The sequence below is a fragment of the Petaurus breviceps genome, unplaced genomic scaffold (genome assembly GCF_028583685.1).
Source record: "Petaurus breviceps papuanus isolate PSGF00001 unplaced genomic scaffold, PetGlider_PUasm1.0 207, whole genome shotgun sequence".
In the NCBI taxonomy this organism is placed as follows: domain Eukaryota; kingdom Metazoa; phylum Chordata; class Mammalia; order Diprotodontia; family Petauridae; genus Petaurus; species Petaurus breviceps.
The window spans coordinates 5,620,911-5,642,329 of record NW_027185850.1 but is presented as its reverse complement, the minus strand read 5'-3'; the positions used below and the strand labels follow the sequence as shown (position 1 = coordinate 5,642,329).

Genomic DNA, 21,419 nt, shown 5'->3' with positions numbered 1-21,419 from the left:
AATCTCTCTCTCTCTCTCTCTCTCTCTCTCTCTCTCTCTCTCTCTCTCTCTCTCTGCCTCCAGGATGCTGCTCCCAAAAGTTCTTCTGGCCTTTCTCATCTTGGGCCTCTCCCTATACATGGCACCAACTCTTCCCAGTTCAGCCCCCTCTCATCATATCAACAAGTCCATGCCCCTGTGGGGTTCAGATTCCATTGCCATTGTACTATACCTCATCCATCCCGTAATTTTGAAGTTGATTTTTATTTAAACAATGTACAACTTTTACTTATCTCTATTACACTTCATTTTATTCTATTTGACCATTATTCTAACCTATTAATACCTTTTCAGATAATTCTTCATCCAGTGTTAATTATCTTTAATTAGTTAGTTTTTAATGAATTAGTTTTGCATCATCTACAAATATGACCATCATGCCTTCTATGGCTTCTTCCATATTACTGAAAAAACATTCTTTAGCAGCACATAGGTAAGCACATATTCTAGAAGCATTTTGCTGAAAACCTCCTATGCTTACATTAGCTCCTGTAATGACCATTCTTTGGTCATTCTTCCAGATCCAAATCCCTAGAGCTATACGACCATCTAGACCATATACCAAGATGACATGAGAGATCTTGTCAAATGTTGATTTTTTCCTAAAACCTAAATATTCTCTGGATACAGAATTTCCCTAATTTAGCAAAGCTTGTTCCAAAATGAGGTTCATCTAACATGACCTATTCTGTTTTTATGATCTATTCTTGATAAAGCCATGCAGATTTTAAGTCATTGCTACTTCTTTTTTGAAATGGCCACAAAGCAGCTCTTGAGGATGATGTTCTAGAATTCCATCAGGAAACAAAAACAAACTCTTTTGGCCTTATGCTTTATAGATTCCATCATCTTCAGCATTTTAAAAACCAAGATATTGGCACTTTTCTAGTTCCATAGACTTTAAGAGATCATTAACCATTAGTAAACAGTCACATCTGACAGATCTTTCAGTACTTCAGGATATCGTTTGAAGGCCTAGGGATTTAAACCTATTCAGGGAAGTTAAACAATGTCACTCTTAAACATCTTCGTTGTCTCCTTCCCAGTACAAAGATAAAAGAGAAGCGAAATCAAATATTTTCATCGTTGATCATCACCCTCTCTCTCTTCTTTGAAATCAATAATACCTCCAGGAGCAGCTAGGTGTCACAGAGCACCAGACCTGGAGTCAGGAGGACCTGAGTTCAAATCCGACTTGAGACACTTGACACGCTAGCTGGGAGACCTTGGGCAAGTCACTTAACGCTAATTGCCTCACCTTCCCCTCTCCAAAAAAAAAAGTATCGATAATACCTCCAACCAAGTTTTTAAATCTTTTTTGTGAGGTTTTTTTTTGCTTTATTGAACATTGATTTTAGATTTAAGAAAGAGTCAGTCTTAAGCACCTATTCTGTGTCAAGCATTATGCTAAGCATTGGGGACACAAATATGAAAAAATAAAGAGTTCCTGCCATCTTACAATGGGATGGGGAAAGACAACACAAAAAAGAAGCAGAAAACAGGAAAGGGGGAAGGGTGAGGAGAAGGTATGGAGGCATGGGGGTATTATGGAGTCCATCCTGAGGGGTACAAGCTGCTGGGACAGATCTTTCAATGGAGGCTTTGGGAGTCTTTGCTCTGCCCACTAGCCCTCCAATCAGGGGCAAAGAGTGTCAGGTATTAAGTGGCGTGTCCAGGGTCACATGGCTAGGAGGTATCTGAAGCCAGATTTGAAATTACAAATCCTCTGTTATTGAATCCCATGACCCCTTGTTCTGTCACTGTTCATGTTTACCAAACACCAATCCTGCAATACTACCACCATCTGACTCCTTTGAACCCCCTCATATGCTGATGAGCCATGTTGATTGTGTTCACTCCATATATGTTGTCTTATCTCACCTGAACCCTCATCACTACAAGGTAATCCTTTCCCTCTTTCCTATTTAACTTTTTGCCGATTTCTTCACAGAGACCTTTCCAAACCTCTTCTCTCCCCAAACCTCCCACACATTACCTACCACTCCCACCCTAACATCTTACCTTTCTTTGTACTTGAGTTAGAAAATTAAAGTCATTTGCCCTGGGTCTCCCCTCCCCCCCATTTCAAATCCTCTTGACCTCATCTGACATTTTCTCCTCTTTCTTTAATCTGTGATAAAGCAGTGGTTCTCCTCTTTGCCAAGACCAGCCATTTTACTTACCCCTCGATCCCATACTCTTGTGTCTGTATCTTTCTATCTCTCCTTCTCTTCTCCTTCTGTATGTCTACCTGGCTCTTTCTCATTTTCAATCCCTTCCTATCCCCTAGCTCCTTTCCTCCTGCTTATAGAAATGTCCATGTCTCCTCCAACTTTGACCCCACCATCTCCTCAAGTCAACATACCATATTTCTCTTCCCTATCAAAACCAAACTCTAAGAAAAAAAGTCTATATACATTTCCTCTACCTCTTCTCTTCTCTTATTTCTGACTGCTCGAAGACTGAATTCTAACTTCATCTTTCAACTGAAACAGTAGCTTCCAAAGTTATTGTTGATCTTTTAATTTCCAAATCAGATAGCCTTATCTAACTACTGATCCCTGTGCACACAGGATCAGCCATGTATCATCCCTGTTATCCTGTCTGCTGCTGGAGTTGCACCAAAAATTCTTACATCTTAATAATTTTTATTTAACTAAAAAAATTGACTACCTTGTACAATAGTCCAAAGAACATTAAATATTAAAAAACCAGTATAGTTGCTTGTCCCAGGTCCACTTCTCTCTGAATGTCTTTGAAAAAAATATGTGAAGAATGAAAGAACAATACTATTAACATTCTAAATCAGTATGTTACTATCTCATCATCCCCTGGAAATAAGTATTAAGTAGTTGTTTTTCCTTCCCGTTAGTAATGACAGACAAAACCGTTTATCCTCAATCTTTCCCGACTTATTCCCTCCTTTTCCTCCTTCCACCTGCCTGTGAATAGTGGCAGTAATTTTTGAGGTGACTGTTTCTGATATGGTGTTAAGGATGAAATCTTATAGACATGGGAATAGTGAAGTTAAATTACCTATTCATTTTGCCTAATGAAAATCATACTATAAATAACAGTTGGTTAATTGTGGGATTTTCTTTTTTCACTTTCCCAATGAAATAGAAGAGGGTAGAAGAGACCCCTTTTGCCTTGAGTTAAAATTTGAAATGCAATAACAGCTTGTGATTTGGGAACAATGGCTTATAGAATAGGTTACATTTCGTTTCAGAATCAAACAAAAAAATTAAACTAAAAAAAGAGGAATTTTTTGAAAGCCAACTTTTCCCCTTGAGCTTTATCTGCTGAAGCTATAAAATTACATATCGGCTATCTCATAGCTGAGGTGAGGATGCTGTACCTGCCATGTCACTGAACAGTTAGAGTCATTTACAAATCACACTGATTAATCATGAGAATCCCAGAATTATAGGAGTAAGGGAACCTACTGTCCAGCACTTGATAGCCAAAAGGCAATTTGTTGTGACTTCCCTCTTGGCCAAGTACTAAAATTTGAAGCCCTTAATGACTTAAGGCAAGGCCTGTTATGTTACCTGTGTCTGTAAGACACATAGGAAACAGACTGTGAGCTGACACACTAACTGTCCTGAAGCCTGGTATTATCATCACTACCAATCAGCCAACCAATTAATCAGCAGAAAATCATCGAATGCCTACTATATGCCAGGCAATGTCTTGGTGCTGAAGGGACAGCGACATGTCTAAAAGTTCTTGTTCTCAAAGACCTGACTTTCTTTGGGGAAAACCAAATGTACACATGGAAGTAAGGGAAGGAGGGAATAAGCATTTGTTAAGTACCTACTATGTTCCAAGCACTGTGCTAAGTAAATTACAAATATCACCTCATTTATATCCATATAAAATATAATACGGGAATTGGGTAGAGGCAACACTAACAGTTGGAGAAACCCATGGACTTGTGTAGAAGGAGACCCTTAAATGAGTGTGAGAGCTGGTCACTCTAGTGTCCACAAGGATGGGCTGTATTCCCAGCATGAAACAAAGGTGCTTCATCTTTGTTGTGTCTTTGGCTGCTGTCAGTCTGGGGAAGTCTCTGGAACCCTTCTCAGGATGATGGTTTTAAATGCATAAAATAAAATCCGTAGGATTCCAAAGCAAACAAATTATATGGAAATCCAGTTATTACAATATGTAGAAATAAAAAATGTACGCATGTGCATATATGTGTGTGTGTATAAACATATATATGGAGAGAGAGACAGAAGGAGGGGGAGGGAGGGAGGGAGGAGACAGAGGTAAGAGATGTTATCAGGATGTATTTAAAAAGACTTGGCAACTGTATAGGAAGGTGGGAGGTGGGTGATGAGGGGGTCAAAAATTACTCCAAGGCTGTGTACTTAGATGACTTGAAAGGATAGTGGAATTCTCCAAAGAAAGAGAAAAGTTAGGAAGAGAGGTTGATGCTACCTTAAAAAGGAGTGAATTCTGTTTTGGACATATTGAATTTGAAATGCCTGTGTGTCATCCCTCTGGAAATGGATAGCAATATATTAGTAGTCACTCTTCATTGATTGAAAAAATATTTGAATCCTTATTATAGCAAGGGTAACAGTCAGTTCCTGGGTTCACACAGGTAAAAATCTACTCTAAGAGAAGCTTAAACTCAGATTTGCTTTTCTTTTGTGTCACAGCAGAGCTTGACAACTCAAATTCTTAGTTCTGTACATTCTACCCGGGATTCCCATGAAATTGAAGGGATTTTCTGTACCTAGGAAGTCCTCCATACTTGTATGCCTTCTCTCCTCACTTCTGGTTCCCAAGATCTTTAGTTTCCTTCAAGGCCCATCCTGGGAGCCACCTCAAATGAGAAACTTTCCCTGACCCATTTAGTTCTTAGTTCTCTTTCCCTCTTCAAATTATACTGTAGTCATTAATCTGTGGAAATATCTTGTATCCCTGGTAGATTGAATGCTTGTTGGACACATTTTTCATTTTGTTTTTGTATTCTTAGAACCTAGCATGATGCCTTGTATAGAATACTTGATAAATTCAATTTAATTTTGTTGTGGTTCAGTCACTTCATTTGTATACAACTCTTTGTGACCCCATTTGGCCTTTTCTTGGCAAAGATGCTAGAGTGGCTTGCCATTTCCTTCTCCAGTTCATTTTACAGATGAGGAAACTGAGGCAAACAGGGTTAAGTGACTGGTCCAGTTAGTAAACATCTGAGGCCAGATTTGAGCTCACAAAGATAAACCTCCCTGACTTCAGGCCCAGCACTCTAATTTCTGTGACATCTAGAATTCTCTGTGTGCTTATTTAAGAAGCACATAGCCAAAGATAAGTGATATGTGTTCATGACAAGTGATTCCTTTTTTTAATACAAAGTTTATTGTTACAGATCTGCTCTTATACACTAACAGTCCTCCTTCTTTTTTTTAGGACTGTTGAAAAAACTAACTACTCTAAAAGTAGATGACAATCAACTTACCGTGTTACCCAACGCAATTGGAAAGTAAGTACACATGTAGCAAACCTGTTTGTGTCCCTGAGGCTAGAAATGGACTGTTTTTCAACAAAAGCATTTATTGACATTTTAAACAAAAGACTTGTTGAAATTTTAAATTATTTTAAATTCCATTCTATTTCAAGACATTCTTTTATGACCTTAATTCAATTATTTGTTGATACTCTACTTTTTATAAGCAACATGGACTCTTGATGAACAATTTCTATTTTCTCTTACCAGTCTTTTAAAGAGTCCACCAGTCTTTTGCTCTAACCAAGGAGCATTTCGGAATTAAATGCTAATTTATGCTGGTGTGCTCTGTTTTAGTAAAGCTTTATAGCCTACATATCTGGATATTTCCTGATACACTTGGTATTGTACTTTGGTGGGGGAAGGGGGGGGAAGTGTTTTTACTGCAATTCAATTTGACTATTTAATAAAAATTAAGAAGAAATTAATTTGTTTCAGCTGAGGTTTCAAATTTTTGGTAAAAAAAAACAATTGAAGATAGACCCACAGAATTATCTGAAAAGAATAAAGATTTATTTGAAAACTATACTTAAAAGTAGATAAAGACAAGATGCTATTCTCATGTCTAATTCCAGAACATACGTGATGGGAAGAAGGCAGAAATTCTCAGCTATTGTTTATTTTTTTCTGCCTTGGAAAACATTCAGTACAAATATGGCTAGTGGAGAATTGATTCCCAAAATAAGTAAGGAGATAGTAGAAGAGGATCTAGCTGCCCATCATGGACTTAGGGAATCTGGACCAGATGACCTCTAGCATAAGAACTGAAAACATAGGTAGATGGGAAGGAAGCTGAGTCCTCATCAGGGCATGTGATACTGCAGTGCTGTTGGAATCAAATAGAACTAGAGATGTGAGGATCCCTGAGAACACAGACTGACTTAGAAATCCACATATTAGCATTATCTATGTTCTGTTGCATTTGTATTTCTTTTGTTAACTATTTCCCAATGACATTTCAATATGGTTCGCACTGTATGTTTGATGCTTATCCATATGAATAATGGAAAGGTATCGGAAATGGAAAAGGGGAAATATCTTGCTTTTCAGAAAAGAGTACAGCCTAGACCAGTCAGCTCCAATTCCAGGCAAAAATTCTAGGCTGAATTATTAAATTAGAAAATTTGATGATTTCATAAAGTATTGATTTCTTTTTAATTGACATGCTTCAACTTTTAGAGAGGGAGCAAAAGACCTTCACTATTCTTTACTCTCATTATGTTGTCTACCAAACATTACAATTATCTCCACAATTATTTACACCATCTTCAGTGATTCTGTGAGGATCCCCCTTGTAGGGAGAGCATGGTGCCGTCTGCTTTCACTTGAGCTAAATTCAAAACAAAATTATTTCCTCAATCTCTGGTACTTTTGCTATTCTTTTTTATTCTCGCAAAAATGTCTAGATGCTAGATAATTCTTTTCACTAATTCTCAAGGGGAAAAAAAGAATCTCTTTTTTTATCTATCAATTCGGTCAACAAAGTGATTTACCTGAGGCACACGTTTTACCATGTCACTCCCTACTCAGTAAACTGCACTGGCTCCCTATCAACTCTAGGAGGAATTAGAAAGTGCTCTGTTTGGCATTCAGGGCCCTCCTTAACCCAGGGTCCTCCTACCTCTCCAGTCTTCTTATACCTTACTCCCTACCATGTACTCTTTGATCCAGTGACACTGGCCTCCTGGCTGGGCCACAAATGACAACACCCCATCTCTTGGCTCTGGGCATTCTCTCTGGCCACTGCCCAGCCCAGAATTCTCCACCTCCTGCCTTCCTTGGCTTCTTTTAAGTTCCAACTCAAATCCCACCTTTTGCAAGAAGCTTTTCCTAACCCTTCTTAATTCTACCACCTTCCCTCTGTGAATTGTTTCCTATTTTTCCTATAGATAGCTTGCTACATACACACACACACACATATATTTATATATATATATATATATATATTTGCTTCTATAATGTCTCCCCCATTAGATTATAAGCTCCTCAAGAGCAGGCACTGTATTTTGTGTATTTTTGGATCCCTAGCGCTTAACACAGAGCCTGGAACATAGTAGGCACTTAAAAAACATTTATTGATTGATTGAGTTAGTAAAGTTCTTGATACTTTCCATTCTTTTAGTTCCGTTTGAAATATAAATGAATTACATTAGTTCCCAAAAAAGCAAGTGAGAGAAAACTGGTCACTTAAAAATAGAAAAGATTAAATGATGTTCACAGGAAGAGCTAAAATAGTAAGTGCCAAGGGCAGTACTTTACACCACACACACACATACAGACACTCACACACACTCACACTCACACACAGCTCTCATCACTATAAGTTACACACATCCACTATTGAAATAATAATTTATATTTTAAAATGCACCCAAAAATAGAAATCAAAAATGATGAAATGAAGGTGAAATCATGTTTACACTAGAGACAATAAGGAGCCACAGTAATTCTTTGAACTGGTCCTGCACTTCATGAAATTCACTTTGTCAACAGTGAATAATGAATTGGAGAGGGGAGAGACAAGGCAAGAAGTCAAATTAAAATGCTGTTGTCGTAATTCAGGTGGTAAATGCTAAGGACCGAAATGAGTAATGGTTCTTTGAGGAAGGAGAAGGGAACATATCTGACAGATTTTGTACAGGTAGAATCAATCAGTCCACAAAATCTGGCAGCTGACTAAATGTGAGAAATGGGTGAGTAGGGATTGAGGGTGACCTCAGAGTTACCAAATTGGATGGCTTGAAGGATGGTAATGGGTTTGGGAATTCACCTAATATGATGAGGTCCCCATTTATGCCTCTTCAGTCAACTAGCATTTATTGAGCACCTACTATGTGCCAGGCACTCTGATCGGGACACAAAGTACAGGGAATATAAAGAAAGCCAAAAGACAGTTCCTGTCTTCAAGGAATTCACAGTCTAATGGGGGAGACAACATGCAAACAAGTATGTGAAAATAAGCTCTGTAAGCACGGTCCATAGGAAGTGACCAACAAGAGAAACCCACTAGAATTGAGAGGGAGGCATTGGGAAAGTCTTCCTACAGGAAGTAGGATTTCTCTGGGACTTACAAGAAGCCAGGGGCCAGGCATAAGGGACAGACAGAGAAACTGCCTGGAGCCAAAATATAGAGTAATGTACTTGTGGCACATCAAGGAAGCCTGTGTCACGGGGTGGAAGTAGAGACAGAGGGTATAATATGAAGACTGGAAATATGAGGGGAGGGGCCTGGATTATGAAGGGCTTTGAGAACAAACTGGAGGCTTTTGTATTTGATCCTGGAGGTGATAGGGAGCCATGGGAATTTGTTGGGTTTGTTTTTTGGGGGAAGGGTGACAGACATGATCGGAACTGTGTTTTAGGGAAATTGCTTTGGTGACTGGATAGAAGATGAACTGAATTGGAAGCAAGCAGGACCCCCACACACACATACACAAACACACATACACAGCAGCTATAGCAATAGTCCAGGAGTGAGGTGACAGGTCTGTACAAGAGTGGGCGAAGCATCAGAGGAGAGAAGAGGCATATTTCAGAGAGGCTGCAGGTGTGAAACTGACAGGCCTTGGCACCATTTTGGATATGAGGGGTAAGAAATAGTGAGGAGTCCAGCATGACTTCTAGGCTGAGAGCCTGAGAGGCTGGGAGACTGGTGCCCTCAACAGTAGTAGAGAAGCTTGGAGGCAGGGGAGGGTTTGGAGGCAAAGATAATGAGATTGAATAGGACATGTCTTTAAGATGTCTATGGGACGTTCCACTTGAGACGTCAGATAGTTGGAGATGCAAGACTGTAGATAAGTAGTGGCTAGGACTGGTTGAGTAGATTCCTCGAGATCATCTTTGAGACTTCCCTCTTCCATGTACACCCATGTCTCACCCGCACTACTGCAATGTGCTTTGAACTGCTCTGTCTCCTTCTTCACCCATTTTCCACATAGCAGTCAGATTTTCCTAAAGCACAGATCTGACCATATCACCCCAGCATTCATGTCTTTTCAAAGACTTCCTTTTGCTTTGAGGAGAAAAATAAAAAATCTTCAGCCTGGCATCTATAGCCCTTCATCATCTGGGACCCATCTACCTTAGCAGTCTATTACCTAATATCTTAGTTCCAGGACTGGAGATGAAATTAAATTCCCATTTTGTTACATGACACATCTATGAGAAAAGTATTTTAAAATGATGAATGCTTTTATGTATTAGACATGATATTAAAAACATTGCTTTCGAGAACTAAGTCCATCAAAACTCCACAACATTCTCATCAGCTAGAAAACCTAAAAATAACATTTTCCATTTTTTACTCAGATTGTTTCCATATCTGACAATGCTCTTTGGTGATTTTTTTAGATTGCTGATCATTTACTCTATTCCCCACAACTGGAAGGGATTCCCTAGGTTCTATATTAAATAGCTTGTCTCATTGGCTGTTGCCTGTCACTGAATCTTAATTAGTTCCCAAGGGACGTGTAGCTGCTCTGAGAATAGGAACTATGCTACATCATGGTAGTCAACTCATATATTTACAGGATATTTCTGAATGATTAATGATGATGGTTCAGCTGATGGTGCCTGCAGCTCTTGAGGCAAAATATTTCTGGTAGGAAAAATATATAGTCTGTTGTGCAAATATAAGGAGAATAGCTAAGCAAGAGATCTTCCCTTTCTTATTTGAAGCTCAGTATTCAGCTGAACCCATCAAGACATATCAAGGTATCCCAATGAAAACTAATGGAAAGTGGATTTAGTTATGTAGATGTTTGAACTACTTTGAGGCAATCACATAAATGTATTCCTTTGAAAAGTTAAATTCATGTTTTTAGAACTGTGACAGAGCTTTAATTAGGAGAAATATTCATATGAAAATAACTTCATTGCCTATATATGTTCAGCACTGTGTAGACAAGACATGAGTGACAGATTATTTTTTCTTAGTTTTCAGTGACTTGTTCTGGCATAATCATATAGATCCAAGAGTGCATGACATTTTTCTTAAAAAGCCATCCCCCTATCCCTGAAAGCTTCACTACTGGACTTTAATATTTTCTTAAGGGCAGCCATGTTCAATGCAGCTTTGTAGAAAAAATAGAAGGAATAAAATTTATAAATTTTTAAATTGCTATTAAAAAGATCCCAATTTAAGTTGTACCTGTACTAATGGTTTCTGAAAATTGCTATCATTTAAATCCCCAAGTCACAACCTATTAAAGTTGGAAGGTAGCCCAGAAGTCGAGTCCACCCTGTGCTGTAATCTTCTGTGCAACAAACCCAGAAGTGGCCATCTCTCCTGTTTATAGGAGGCATCAGTTGTGGTGAAGCCAGCAGCCTCCCAAAGCAACCCCTTCCAAGAAGGAATAGTTCTAAGCATTAGGAAATTGTTCCCTAAATGAAGCCAAAATCTGCCTTTTTCCCACTTTTATCCATTATTTCAAATAACTGAAGACAACTATTCTGTCCCCTTTAAGTCTTCTCTTCTCTGGATTGTGTCTCTCCAATTTCCTTCACCTAAACCTCATAGGGCCTAATCTTGAAGCCTTTCATCATTCTAGACAACCTCTAGGTACCCTCTATGGCATCAGGGTTCTTCCTGAAATATGGTGCCCAGATAAAATTCATAGATATGGTGTGAGCTGGACCACAGAAAGCTATCACTTCCCTTGACCTGAACAGAAGCATCTCTCCCAATACAGTTAGCTGCCCTACCTTTCTAGAGGTATGAGCTTGCCATTCACTAAAACTCACAGATCTTTTTTCATTGAACTGATACATCTCACCAGTCTTACACATGTAAAAGTGCTTGTGGAATCCAAGTTTAGGCCTTATTTTTCTCTCTTTCCATCTTATATCCAGCCCAACATTTGGAACCCAAATGCCATTCTATCCTTCCCCTCCCTCTTTGTGACATCTGTAGATTTGTGTGATACAGCTGAAAGAATCCTGGCTTTGGAGGTCGAAAACGTGGTTTTGAATCCTAACTCCATCCCTTAAGTGAGCCAGGTGTAGCCTTGGGACAACCTCTTCCTCTCTTTGGCTCTCATGTGTCACTGGGGAAGTTGGATGAGTGGACTCTGGAGTCCCTTCCAACTTTCAATCTGTCATATTGTCTGCCCTCCATTCACATAGCTGCTCCTCCAGTCAAGCCCTCATCACCTCTGTCCTGGAGTATCACAATGGCCTGCCTGTAGATAGTCTACATGGCTGCAAAGGTGATTGTTGAAAGCACAGGTCCAACTATGGAATTCTTCAGTATATGCGGGGCTCCTGATTCCCTCCACCATGAAGTCTGCTCACAACACTCCACAATACTCCCCAGTTCTCCAATCTCACCAGGCTATTGCATATCATTCTCTTTCACATGCTCTATGTCAATCAACAATCACTTAGTGAGGACCTACTATGTGCCCACCACTGTGCTAAGGAGCCTCCTCATTGTTCCACAAGTACACCATTCCTTCTGCTGCCTTTCTGACATGGCATGAGCTTTCTACCAGGCGTGAAACGAACTTTTGTCCTCACCTTCACCTTACCCTTTGTTGTTGTTCAGTCGTTTAAGTTGTGTCTGACTCGACCCCATTTGGGGCTTTCTTGGCAAAGATGCTGGAGTGGTTTACCACTTCCTTCTTCACTCATTTTACAGCTGAGTAAAATGAGGCAAGCAGGGTGAAGTGACTTGCCCAGAGTCATATCGCTAGGAAGTATCCCTATCTTGGAGAGGTTTTCCCTTCTTAACTCTTCTCATAGGATCCTTGGCCTCCTCAAGATCCAGGGGCACTTCCTATAGGAAACCTGTCTTTATCTCCTCAGAAGATATCGTTATCCTTAGCATATATTTCATATTTTTCTATGTATCTGTTGTTTCTGGCAGCAGACTATGGGTTCCTTGAGAGGAGAGATATTTGGGGGGCTTTGTCTCTGTACAGTGACCCAACTTCTCCATTTGTTTTTGGAAACAAAATGGAGTACAAAAACCAAATCACAACCTTGTACATTGATGATATAGTAGAAATGGGGTGTGCCATTATCTAGACTTGATGCTTCCTTCCTTCCTTCCTTCTTTCCTTGCTTCCTTCCTTCCTTCCTCCATTCCTTTTCAACCCCAAACACAATGTTGAGTTGGACATGATTGGTTGGTTATGTGGGATAAGGAAGAGGGAGGAAAATTTCAAGATTGCAAACTTGGGTGACAAGGATGATGGTGGAATCCTTGACTAACCTGGGAAAGTTAGGGAGAGAGATGAGTTTGAAAGAAAAGATAATGATTTTCATTTTTCATGATTTTAGTTTTTGCATTTGAGAAGCCTGTGGAAAATTCCATTTGAAATACCCAATAAGCAACTGGAGACAATAAGACTTTGTGAGTAATCTCCATTGGGGTGATAATTAATGTCGCTGAGGTCACCAAGTGAGAAAACAGTGAGAAAATAAAGAGGAGCCAGGAAGGAGCCTGACAGTCTCTGCTCCCAATCTTTAATTTCTTGCCTGTGCTTTCTCAAAATCAATAATGCCTTCTAACCACTGGCAGGTAGCTTTTCTCAACTGAGAATTTTGTCATAAATTATGTATTTTAAATATACTTTTTAAAATTACATACTACTAGTCAGTCAACTAACATTTATTAAGTACCTACTATGTGCTAGGTACTGGGGATACAAAAAAAATACAAAAGACAGTGCCTGCCTTCTAGGAGCTCCTAGTCTAAGCCCACCAGACCAGCCTTTCTAAGCTTTCAAGGAGTCTTAACCTTACTGATGGGTAAAACTCAACCCTTTGATTTGCATTCAAGGCCCTCCACAATAATCCAATTAAATAAACCTCCCTTCGGCACCAACTAAGTGAAAGGCTCTCTGCGGGACCCTGGGGATAGAAAGATAAAAATGAAAAATAATAGATAAGATAAGGAAAGATAAAAATGACCCAGGGTTCTACTGGGGGTGGGGATGAATACAAGTAATTTGTAGAATAGGAGAACCCTGGGGTGATAACTGGTGTGATAAGAGGTTTCCCAGAGAAAGTGACACCTGAAAAGAGCTGAGCCTGAGAGAAAAGGCAGAATTCTTCCAGGCAGAGATGCAGAGGAGAAATGTATTCTACACTTAGAAACATAAATGCATATAGCTATTGGATGGAATAATACATTCAGGGAACACCTAGAAGTGCCCATCTTGATTAGAACATAGTACATTCCAAAGGGGGTCAGAAGACAAATGGCTGGAAAGGGATGTTGGAACCAGATAGTGGAGGGTCCAAAGGGCTAGCCATTTTTAATTTGTTCTGACCCATCTCTCTAGCCAAATTCCCTGTATTGGAAATATATCTTACTTCTGCCTCCTCTCTAGCCCATCCTTCCTTCCCACCATTTCTCCTTCTCTCTCCTTCTTCCTTTCTCATTACTAGTCCTCTGTTCATACCATTTCCCTTCCACTGTCCACTCTTCTCGTCCTTCTGTCCATTATCATTACTGCATGGAGGACCTCTCTCACTTTCCACCACATGCAAATCGAGCCCGTCTTTCAACATCTAGCTTAATTCCCCCTTTCAGTGAAGTCTTTCCAACTCTCTGCAATCCATCACTCTCTTCCTTCCAATGAACTCTTGTCACGTTCATTTCACTGCTCATGCTATTAGTAAAAGACTTTTTTAGCTCACACACAAACATATATATTTAGTTATTATTTACATGTCCAACTGTACTAATAGAGTATGTATATTATAAAAACAAGTAGAAATATAAAATGAGAGCATGAGGAGTAGGGAGTGCCCTAGTTTTCATGCCTGGATGATTTTTAAAATGACTAAACAAAATTGTAGTTTCATCATCATGTTCTGAATGTTGAGTTTTTAAATTGTGATGGTTTCATACTATCATTTGCTGATATACAATAGTCTAATAAAGTACAATAAACACTTTAGGTGGAGTTTAGCATTAGTAGTAGAAGGAATAAATCCATGTTGCACATTGCCTTGAGAATTTTTATTTTGGGGAGCCAGCTTCTTGTTCTATCTGATTCAATTGTCATTTTTACCTCGTAACATGACTGATTATCTCATCCAAGGAGCAAGAGAGGTGTTAGCCATAACATTTTCTCTTTGTTTTCTTATGCTTGCATTATTCATTAGTACTCTTTTAAACCTGCAATTCCTTTGCAGGAATATTTTTGAGGATTGGTTTAGTTAAAACCAGAGAATAAGATCCAGAAATTGACTTAACAGGGACACACAGATGGTAAGCTAGCACACATTGAAAGTGAACCGAGTGAGAGTTCCTGGCCCCTGCCCTGAGCTCTAGCCTGCCCATTTTTCCCTTGAGTCACCTTGCTTACTGAATATGAACTGTGAATGAATATATGACATGCAGACCAGGTGAGGGTAACAGCATCAATGTGTATTTTAGATATTATTCAAGCTTAATTTCTATCTTCACATATGCATATGTACATACAGTACAAACTGTATAGTTTTCTTATATTTTTCTGCATTCTAATCAATGAATTAGTTTGTGGCGTACCCCCAGGATTCCTACACTCCACTTTGGAGACCATTGGTCTAAACTATTTCTTTGACATTTCACCATAAATTGCCTTATGATTTCTTGTATTTTCTGAATGTTTATCTTTTCCATTGTTGGTTGCCTTTTCATGTGCTCCAAATTTTCTTCCCACCTGCATTGTAAACAGACAATCTAGTTTCCTTCTTGCATCTCCTACTAGGAGATGCCGTCTCACCATGGCAGCTGACATTTCTCTGATGCTTTAAAAGTACTTTATATGCATTCTCTTGTTTGATCCTCACAACAGCCTGTGAGTTAGGCACAACAAACATTATTGTCCCCATTTTACTGTTGAGGAAACTGAGGCTCAGAGAGGTTAACTGACTTAACCATGGTCATATAGCTTGCAAGCATCAGAGGAACAATTTGAACCTAGGCCTCTCCTGACTCCAAGTCCAGCATTCTTTCCACAACACCATACTGCCTCTTAGTAGGTTCTCATTACAATTTGTCAATTATTAATATAGATTGGTATGAGGTTTGAAATAATGCAATTAATAGTTTTCTATTTGTTTTTTTAAAGGTCACTTCACAAATGAAATTAAGTGGAATAAATCCAAGTATTTTAATTTGAGAGATCTGTCCCTATAGATAATGACAGCCATCACCTTATTTGACTGCAACTTGGTAACTGGTACTAAATGTTATAGTCACATTATTTTGTTACTAAATCAACATTGTAGAAAACATCAAACTAAACACAAAATATGGTGGCTTTATTAACTTCATTATGTAATTGCAACCTCACAGAAATCTTTGAGTTTAATTATTGAATAAAATTTATAACTCAAAAGGAATTTTAGTATCATGAGTGAATGTGTGATTTCAGCTGAGGTATACAATAATCCTCAGGATTAACTATTTAAACTCTGGGACACATTGTTGAAATATGTATAGGCAATAGTCAAATTATATTTTACATATTTTGTGAACCTGAATTCCCACCCACCACCCACCCGGTATTTCAGCTCATGACTACAGTATATAGATGGTTGAATGTTATCTTAAACAATTCCAGTGGTATTGGTGAAAATTATTTCTAGACACTCAGACTCTTAGAGTTTAAAGGGCTAGGTAGGCTAGGTCAATTCCTTAGGTCCATAGTCTCCTTCCCTGGTGTGTCATCATTGCATGGAGCTTACCCTGAGTGCTTGGAGACTATACCAGCAGACCAGGTTCTCCACAGAGATGATTAAGTTTAAAGGCAGCATGATTTTGAAAGCCTAAGATATCTGAAATAGAAGAGGATAACAGATTATTTGAAAAACATCCCAGTTACTCGTTATTACTCAGCAAATGCAATCAAGAACATTCCAACCACTTCTGCCCATGACCCTACTTTCTCTTTTCTTGAAAACCTCTATGATAATAGTCTACAGCAGTGTACAAAAGAAGGGAGCCACAGGCATGTACATATAATAATAATCTCAAGCAGTCCTTTTCTTTAGAGTCACACAGTTGAAGGCAATGAGACCTTCCTTGTTGGTTGGTTGTTGACTATAAAACAGCATTTGACTGACTAGGGCAAATTTTCACATTATTTACTCCTCAACAAGATATTGCGATGGATTTTCTCTGGTGATCCCCATAGCTAGAATGCTCTCTCTCACCCCTTCTTCCTGGTTTCCCAAACTTCCTTTAAATCTCAGGTAAAACCCCACCTTCAGCAGCAATTTTGTCCTAATCTAGTTGCTTCCCTCTGAGATGGCTCCAAATGATACCGTTTTGAGCTTGTTTATAGATAGCTGTTGGCATGTTGTCTCTGCCGTTAGTCTGTGGGCTCCCCGAGGATAGGGACTATTGTCACCTTTCTTTGTAGCCCCAGTGCTTAGCACAAGGATACAAAGAGAGGCAATAAATATGGTTTGTGCCATAAAGGAAGCCATATTCTAGTGGAGTAGAGCACATAGAAACAACTCAGTATTTACAGGCCGATTGTACCCATCCAAATCTCATAGGCTTGAGAAAGACACCCTAAAAAGGTTGTAGTTCTTGGTTTTCATTTAGTTGCCTTTGAGGCTAATAAGGTAGAACTACAACTTCTAGGGGTAGCTTTTCCCTCCAGTTATGTGACATTTTCTCTTCTTTCAGATGGCTTGAAAATTGTTCTCTGGGTGCTTCTAAAATGGGGTTGCCTCCGGTAGGGTCGCATGTCTCCAGCTGCTCTTCCTGCCTTTTCTGAAGCTCATTTCCTTTCCCTTATTATAGCACATCAAGGACAGAGGTGTTGATATTCAAATGCAGTTGTTCTCCAGTCATTAATTATTAAAATAGATCAATATGGAAACAATGAGGTGTGTCATTTGAAGGGGGAGGGGGACTTTCTTTTGTTCTAGTTTTATTTCTAAATGCTGTTGAGCTGGCTTAGCTGGTGGCTGTGTCCAGCTTTCTTTACACACATTTTCCTCCACCTCTTCACAGTTTGCAATATGATCCTGCTTATAATCTTCTATTGTCGTCCTCTGTAAGCTTTTACATGTGAGTTTATATTCTAAACTGGCTTTACCCTTCATTGCTAGGTCTCTACATGGCAAAGAATTCAAGGGTTTGCTGGTCAAAACAGTTTGGGTGCTCTTTGGCCTCCTCATTGTGACCATTGCTTTACAACAGTTAAACTGCTAAAGGACATGGTAATAATTAGAATCAGTGACTTTTCATGTATCCATTTCAAATTTTTTTCAATGGCTTAATTTCTTGTCAATAGTTCACTTTAGTAGGTAAGCTTGAAACTGTTCTGTCTGGCTTTTACATATGATGAATAAAATAACCACTATACAGAAATTGGGTAGTAGAAAGAGAAGGCAGGTAGGTAATACTAACCAGTTTTAAGAAAAGAGTAAACATACTAAAGGACAATAGGTCATTATTGTAGGAGTTTGTTCAATTCATGAGAAACCATATTTTTGAGGAAATGTCTAACTTGAAGATCTATGTCAATGATTTAAATTTTTATGGAGAAAGTTAGAATATATTGTTAATATTACTAGTATTGGTATTCTTTTATAGATAGTGTAGCTGGTATGTAAAGCATACTTTTGTCCATCCTATAAATTGCATTTATAACATGAGATTCTTATTTTCATGAAGTGAAAACATAAATAACTTTGAAAAGCACATAAATCTCAAAAACTTGCTTCATCCAATATCTTTAATATCCCTCCCAGCTTTATGTCTTATATATATTTAATTTCTCTTCTGTTCCTTTATGCAAAGCATTGGTAACAGACTGTTAAATAACATGACAAAACTCAGATCTTGGAAACCCTCTTCCAAGGTGCCATGAACCGTTACCTTCTTCTTTGGTCCAACATTTCACCCAGTTCCAAATCCACCTGATGGTACTATTCTCTAGCCCAAAGGTATTCAACACATTGTTTTCACACTTGGAGGTACAATACTACCCCAAGAACCCATAAGATTAAAGTTGGGAAATATTTAACAAAATAAATAAAAATTCAATAGAACATAGATAATGTTAATATGTGGTTTTCTAAGCCAATACGCAGCATTCAGGGATCTTTTTACATAATTTAGTGGCCCCTGTTTCTATCTGAGTTTGATATCATTGATCCAACACACATCTGTATAGTTTTTCCCACAAAGAATAGCTCCTAGCACATTTTCATATGCTTTGCTAAAATATAGGCAAATTATATCTATAGCATTCCTACAACCTATCATCCTTCTAACTAACTTCCAAAAAGGAAGTGAGATTAGTCTGGTGTGATATATGTTACTGTGTCTCATAATATTTAAAATGGTGGCACTCCCATGAAGCCTTTAATATGTACTGGAATTTTGTCTGAAACTAAAGTTAAATCCCTCAGACTGTATACAACAGACTTCATTCTCTTCTCACATTTGAAAAGTGAGACATTTGCCCTTCTCCAGTCCTGCTGGACCTTTTTCCAATATCCAGGATCTTTCAAATATCATTGAACTGACTCAGAACATGTCTTCCAGTGTATCTTATAGGCATTTTACCTGTACTTTTTACATGCTTGTATAGATATCTGAGGCAAGGTTTTATGGCAGGCACCTTTCTTGAATTTTATATCTTGGGAACTTATGGAAGTTTCTCCTGCTAATATTCCTCTTGCCTCATCATAGCTACTGTTTAGGTGGGGTATCTAACATGACTGACATCAGCAAGCAGTTTTCTACCTCCCCAGCCCTTTTCAGTTTAAAGCCTATATTACAGGTTTTCAAGACACCAAAGACATATATTTTCACCATCCCTTATTAGGCATACCCCATCATTGATCAGTAGCCCATCATTTACATTTTTCAAATCTTGGTCCAGAAGTCCAAATCCCATTCTCAGCCACCATATTCTTAACCAGATGTTCTCTTCCTACATCTCCCTTTCCCTTCCAAAGCCTTTGCCTTCAACCAAGTAATGAAATCACTACCTTTGCCTCATATTCCTTTTCTTATCCAAGACTTTGTGTTCCTTAGCAATATTTTCTAGAATCCTTCTGGCAGTCTCATTTATGCCAACATGACCCATCAAAAGTGGGTAATCGTTCTCTGTTTAACACCACCATGTCCTGGGGACAGAACCTTGGAAGACAATGGGCCTTTTTGTAGTTGTTTTCAGGTTAATAAACAACAGAGTCAATGCTCCTCAAAAGAGTCCCCAACAACTTAATACTTATCTGCTTCCCTCTGACCCCTACTGGCTAGGTCTCTCATTTGGTATCTCTCAAGTGCCACATCACAATACTTTGGAAAACCAGCAGCCACTTCTTCCCCAGAAAGTCTTCCTCCTCTTCATAAAGAGCCTCAGATTTGTTTCTTGCATCAAAGGTTTCAGAGATCCCTCATTCTTTTCACTAATATATCACATCCTTCCACCATCCAAACTGGCAGAATTCAGCAGTACCCTTTGCTTCTACATTCATCATCCTCATTTTTCCATTAGAGTTTTTCTGATTGTGTCTTGTTTTCTTTTCAAGGAATGTTTCTGTCTCCCTGGTGACCACTGTGAGTCTTTACTTTCTCTTCTAGAAGAAGCAGAAGCCTGTACTTTGAAAACAGATAATGGTCCCTCTTGTCCTAGAGGAAATTCAAATTGTACAATTAGCACAGGATGATTAAAAATGACCCTGCTCTCCACACTCATGAGAAGTGAAGACCTCAGTCTTTAGGGCTTGCTAGGAAATCCAAGCCTCATAGTTCAATTTAAAAAAAACATTGATTAATGGGTGGTTGAAGACAAAAAAAAAAAAAAAACACAGTCCCTCCCTTCGAGACTCTGACAATCTGCTGAGGCATACCCAGCAATCAAAGACAATCTAATCTGAGAGGGAGAGGGAACTCTAGAAGGTTTTCCAGAGGAGGCAGGGGACCTGAACTAAGACTTCAAAGAAAATAAAAATCCTGAAGCAAAGGTGCCAGCCTTAGCCTTGTGTAAACCCAGATGCAGACAATGGAATGTCAAATTCAATGAACTTTTAAGAGTCCAGGATGACTGGGCCAAAGCATATGGGAAGGTGATTAATGTGAGTAACAGGGCTATAAAGTTGGTTTGAAGGTAGGTTTAGGGGGAGATTTAAATTTCAGGCTCAGCAATTTGCATGTGACCCAAGAAGAAATAGAAATCTAGGGAAGTCTTGGAGGAGAGGATCAGAACAATGCCTCAGAAAGGTAACTATGAGAGCCCTATGTAAAATGACTTAGCATGGGAGACACTGGGGGGTTGGGGAGCTGCTCCCAAGGCAGTCCAAATGGGAGTTCACAGGGCCCTGAAGCTGTATACTTAGCTGTGTACATGCAGAGAAAAATGGGGAAAGAGATGCCAGGATGTAGAATCAGCATGATGCCAGGAAGGGTCTATAAGAACTAGAAGATCTAAAATTGAAGGTCAGGCCTGAGACAAGATACCCTCACTAGAAATGAGGGAAATGGAGGAGGGGCGGGTTTAGCATGGACACAGTGAGTCCTTCATAGAGACTTGAATTGAAGGTGCTAATGAGCCATCCAGGTGAAGAGGTGCTGCCAGCCTTGGGCCACGCAGAGCAGGGGTTCTGCTAGGCCCTTTGGGGTGGCCATTGAGTGGCTGCTGAGCTGACCAAGCTGATCAAGCCAGGAGTGTGGCCCTGAGTGCATGGTGATTCTGCCACAGGGGCATCAAACACACACCCACAACAGACTCAAAGGTAGCTCCTCTCCAGTTTGAACACGGTATATTAATTAAAAAAACTAAACCCATAACTATGTGGTTTCCTAACTCACTATGTGTCCTGCAGAGTTCATCATGGACAGTTTAGTGGCCTCTGTCTCTACCTGAGTTTGATGCCACCATTCTGCAGA

General features: G+C 39.1%; 1 protein-coding gene across 1 annotated transcript in view; it reads left to right on the top strand.

The window, feature by feature from the left end:
* Positions 1 to 21,419, top strand: part of LOC138164868 (leucine-rich repeat-containing protein 7) — a 602,064-nt gene that overhangs the window by 452,024 nt on the left and 128,621 nt on the right. Inside the window, exon 11 of the mRNA XM_069092797.1 lies at positions 5,461 to 5,533. Coding sequence (XP_068948898.1) covers positions 5,461 to 5,533 — 73 coding nt within the window. The remainder of the gene's footprint in view (positions 1 to 5,460; positions 5,534 to 21,419) is intronic.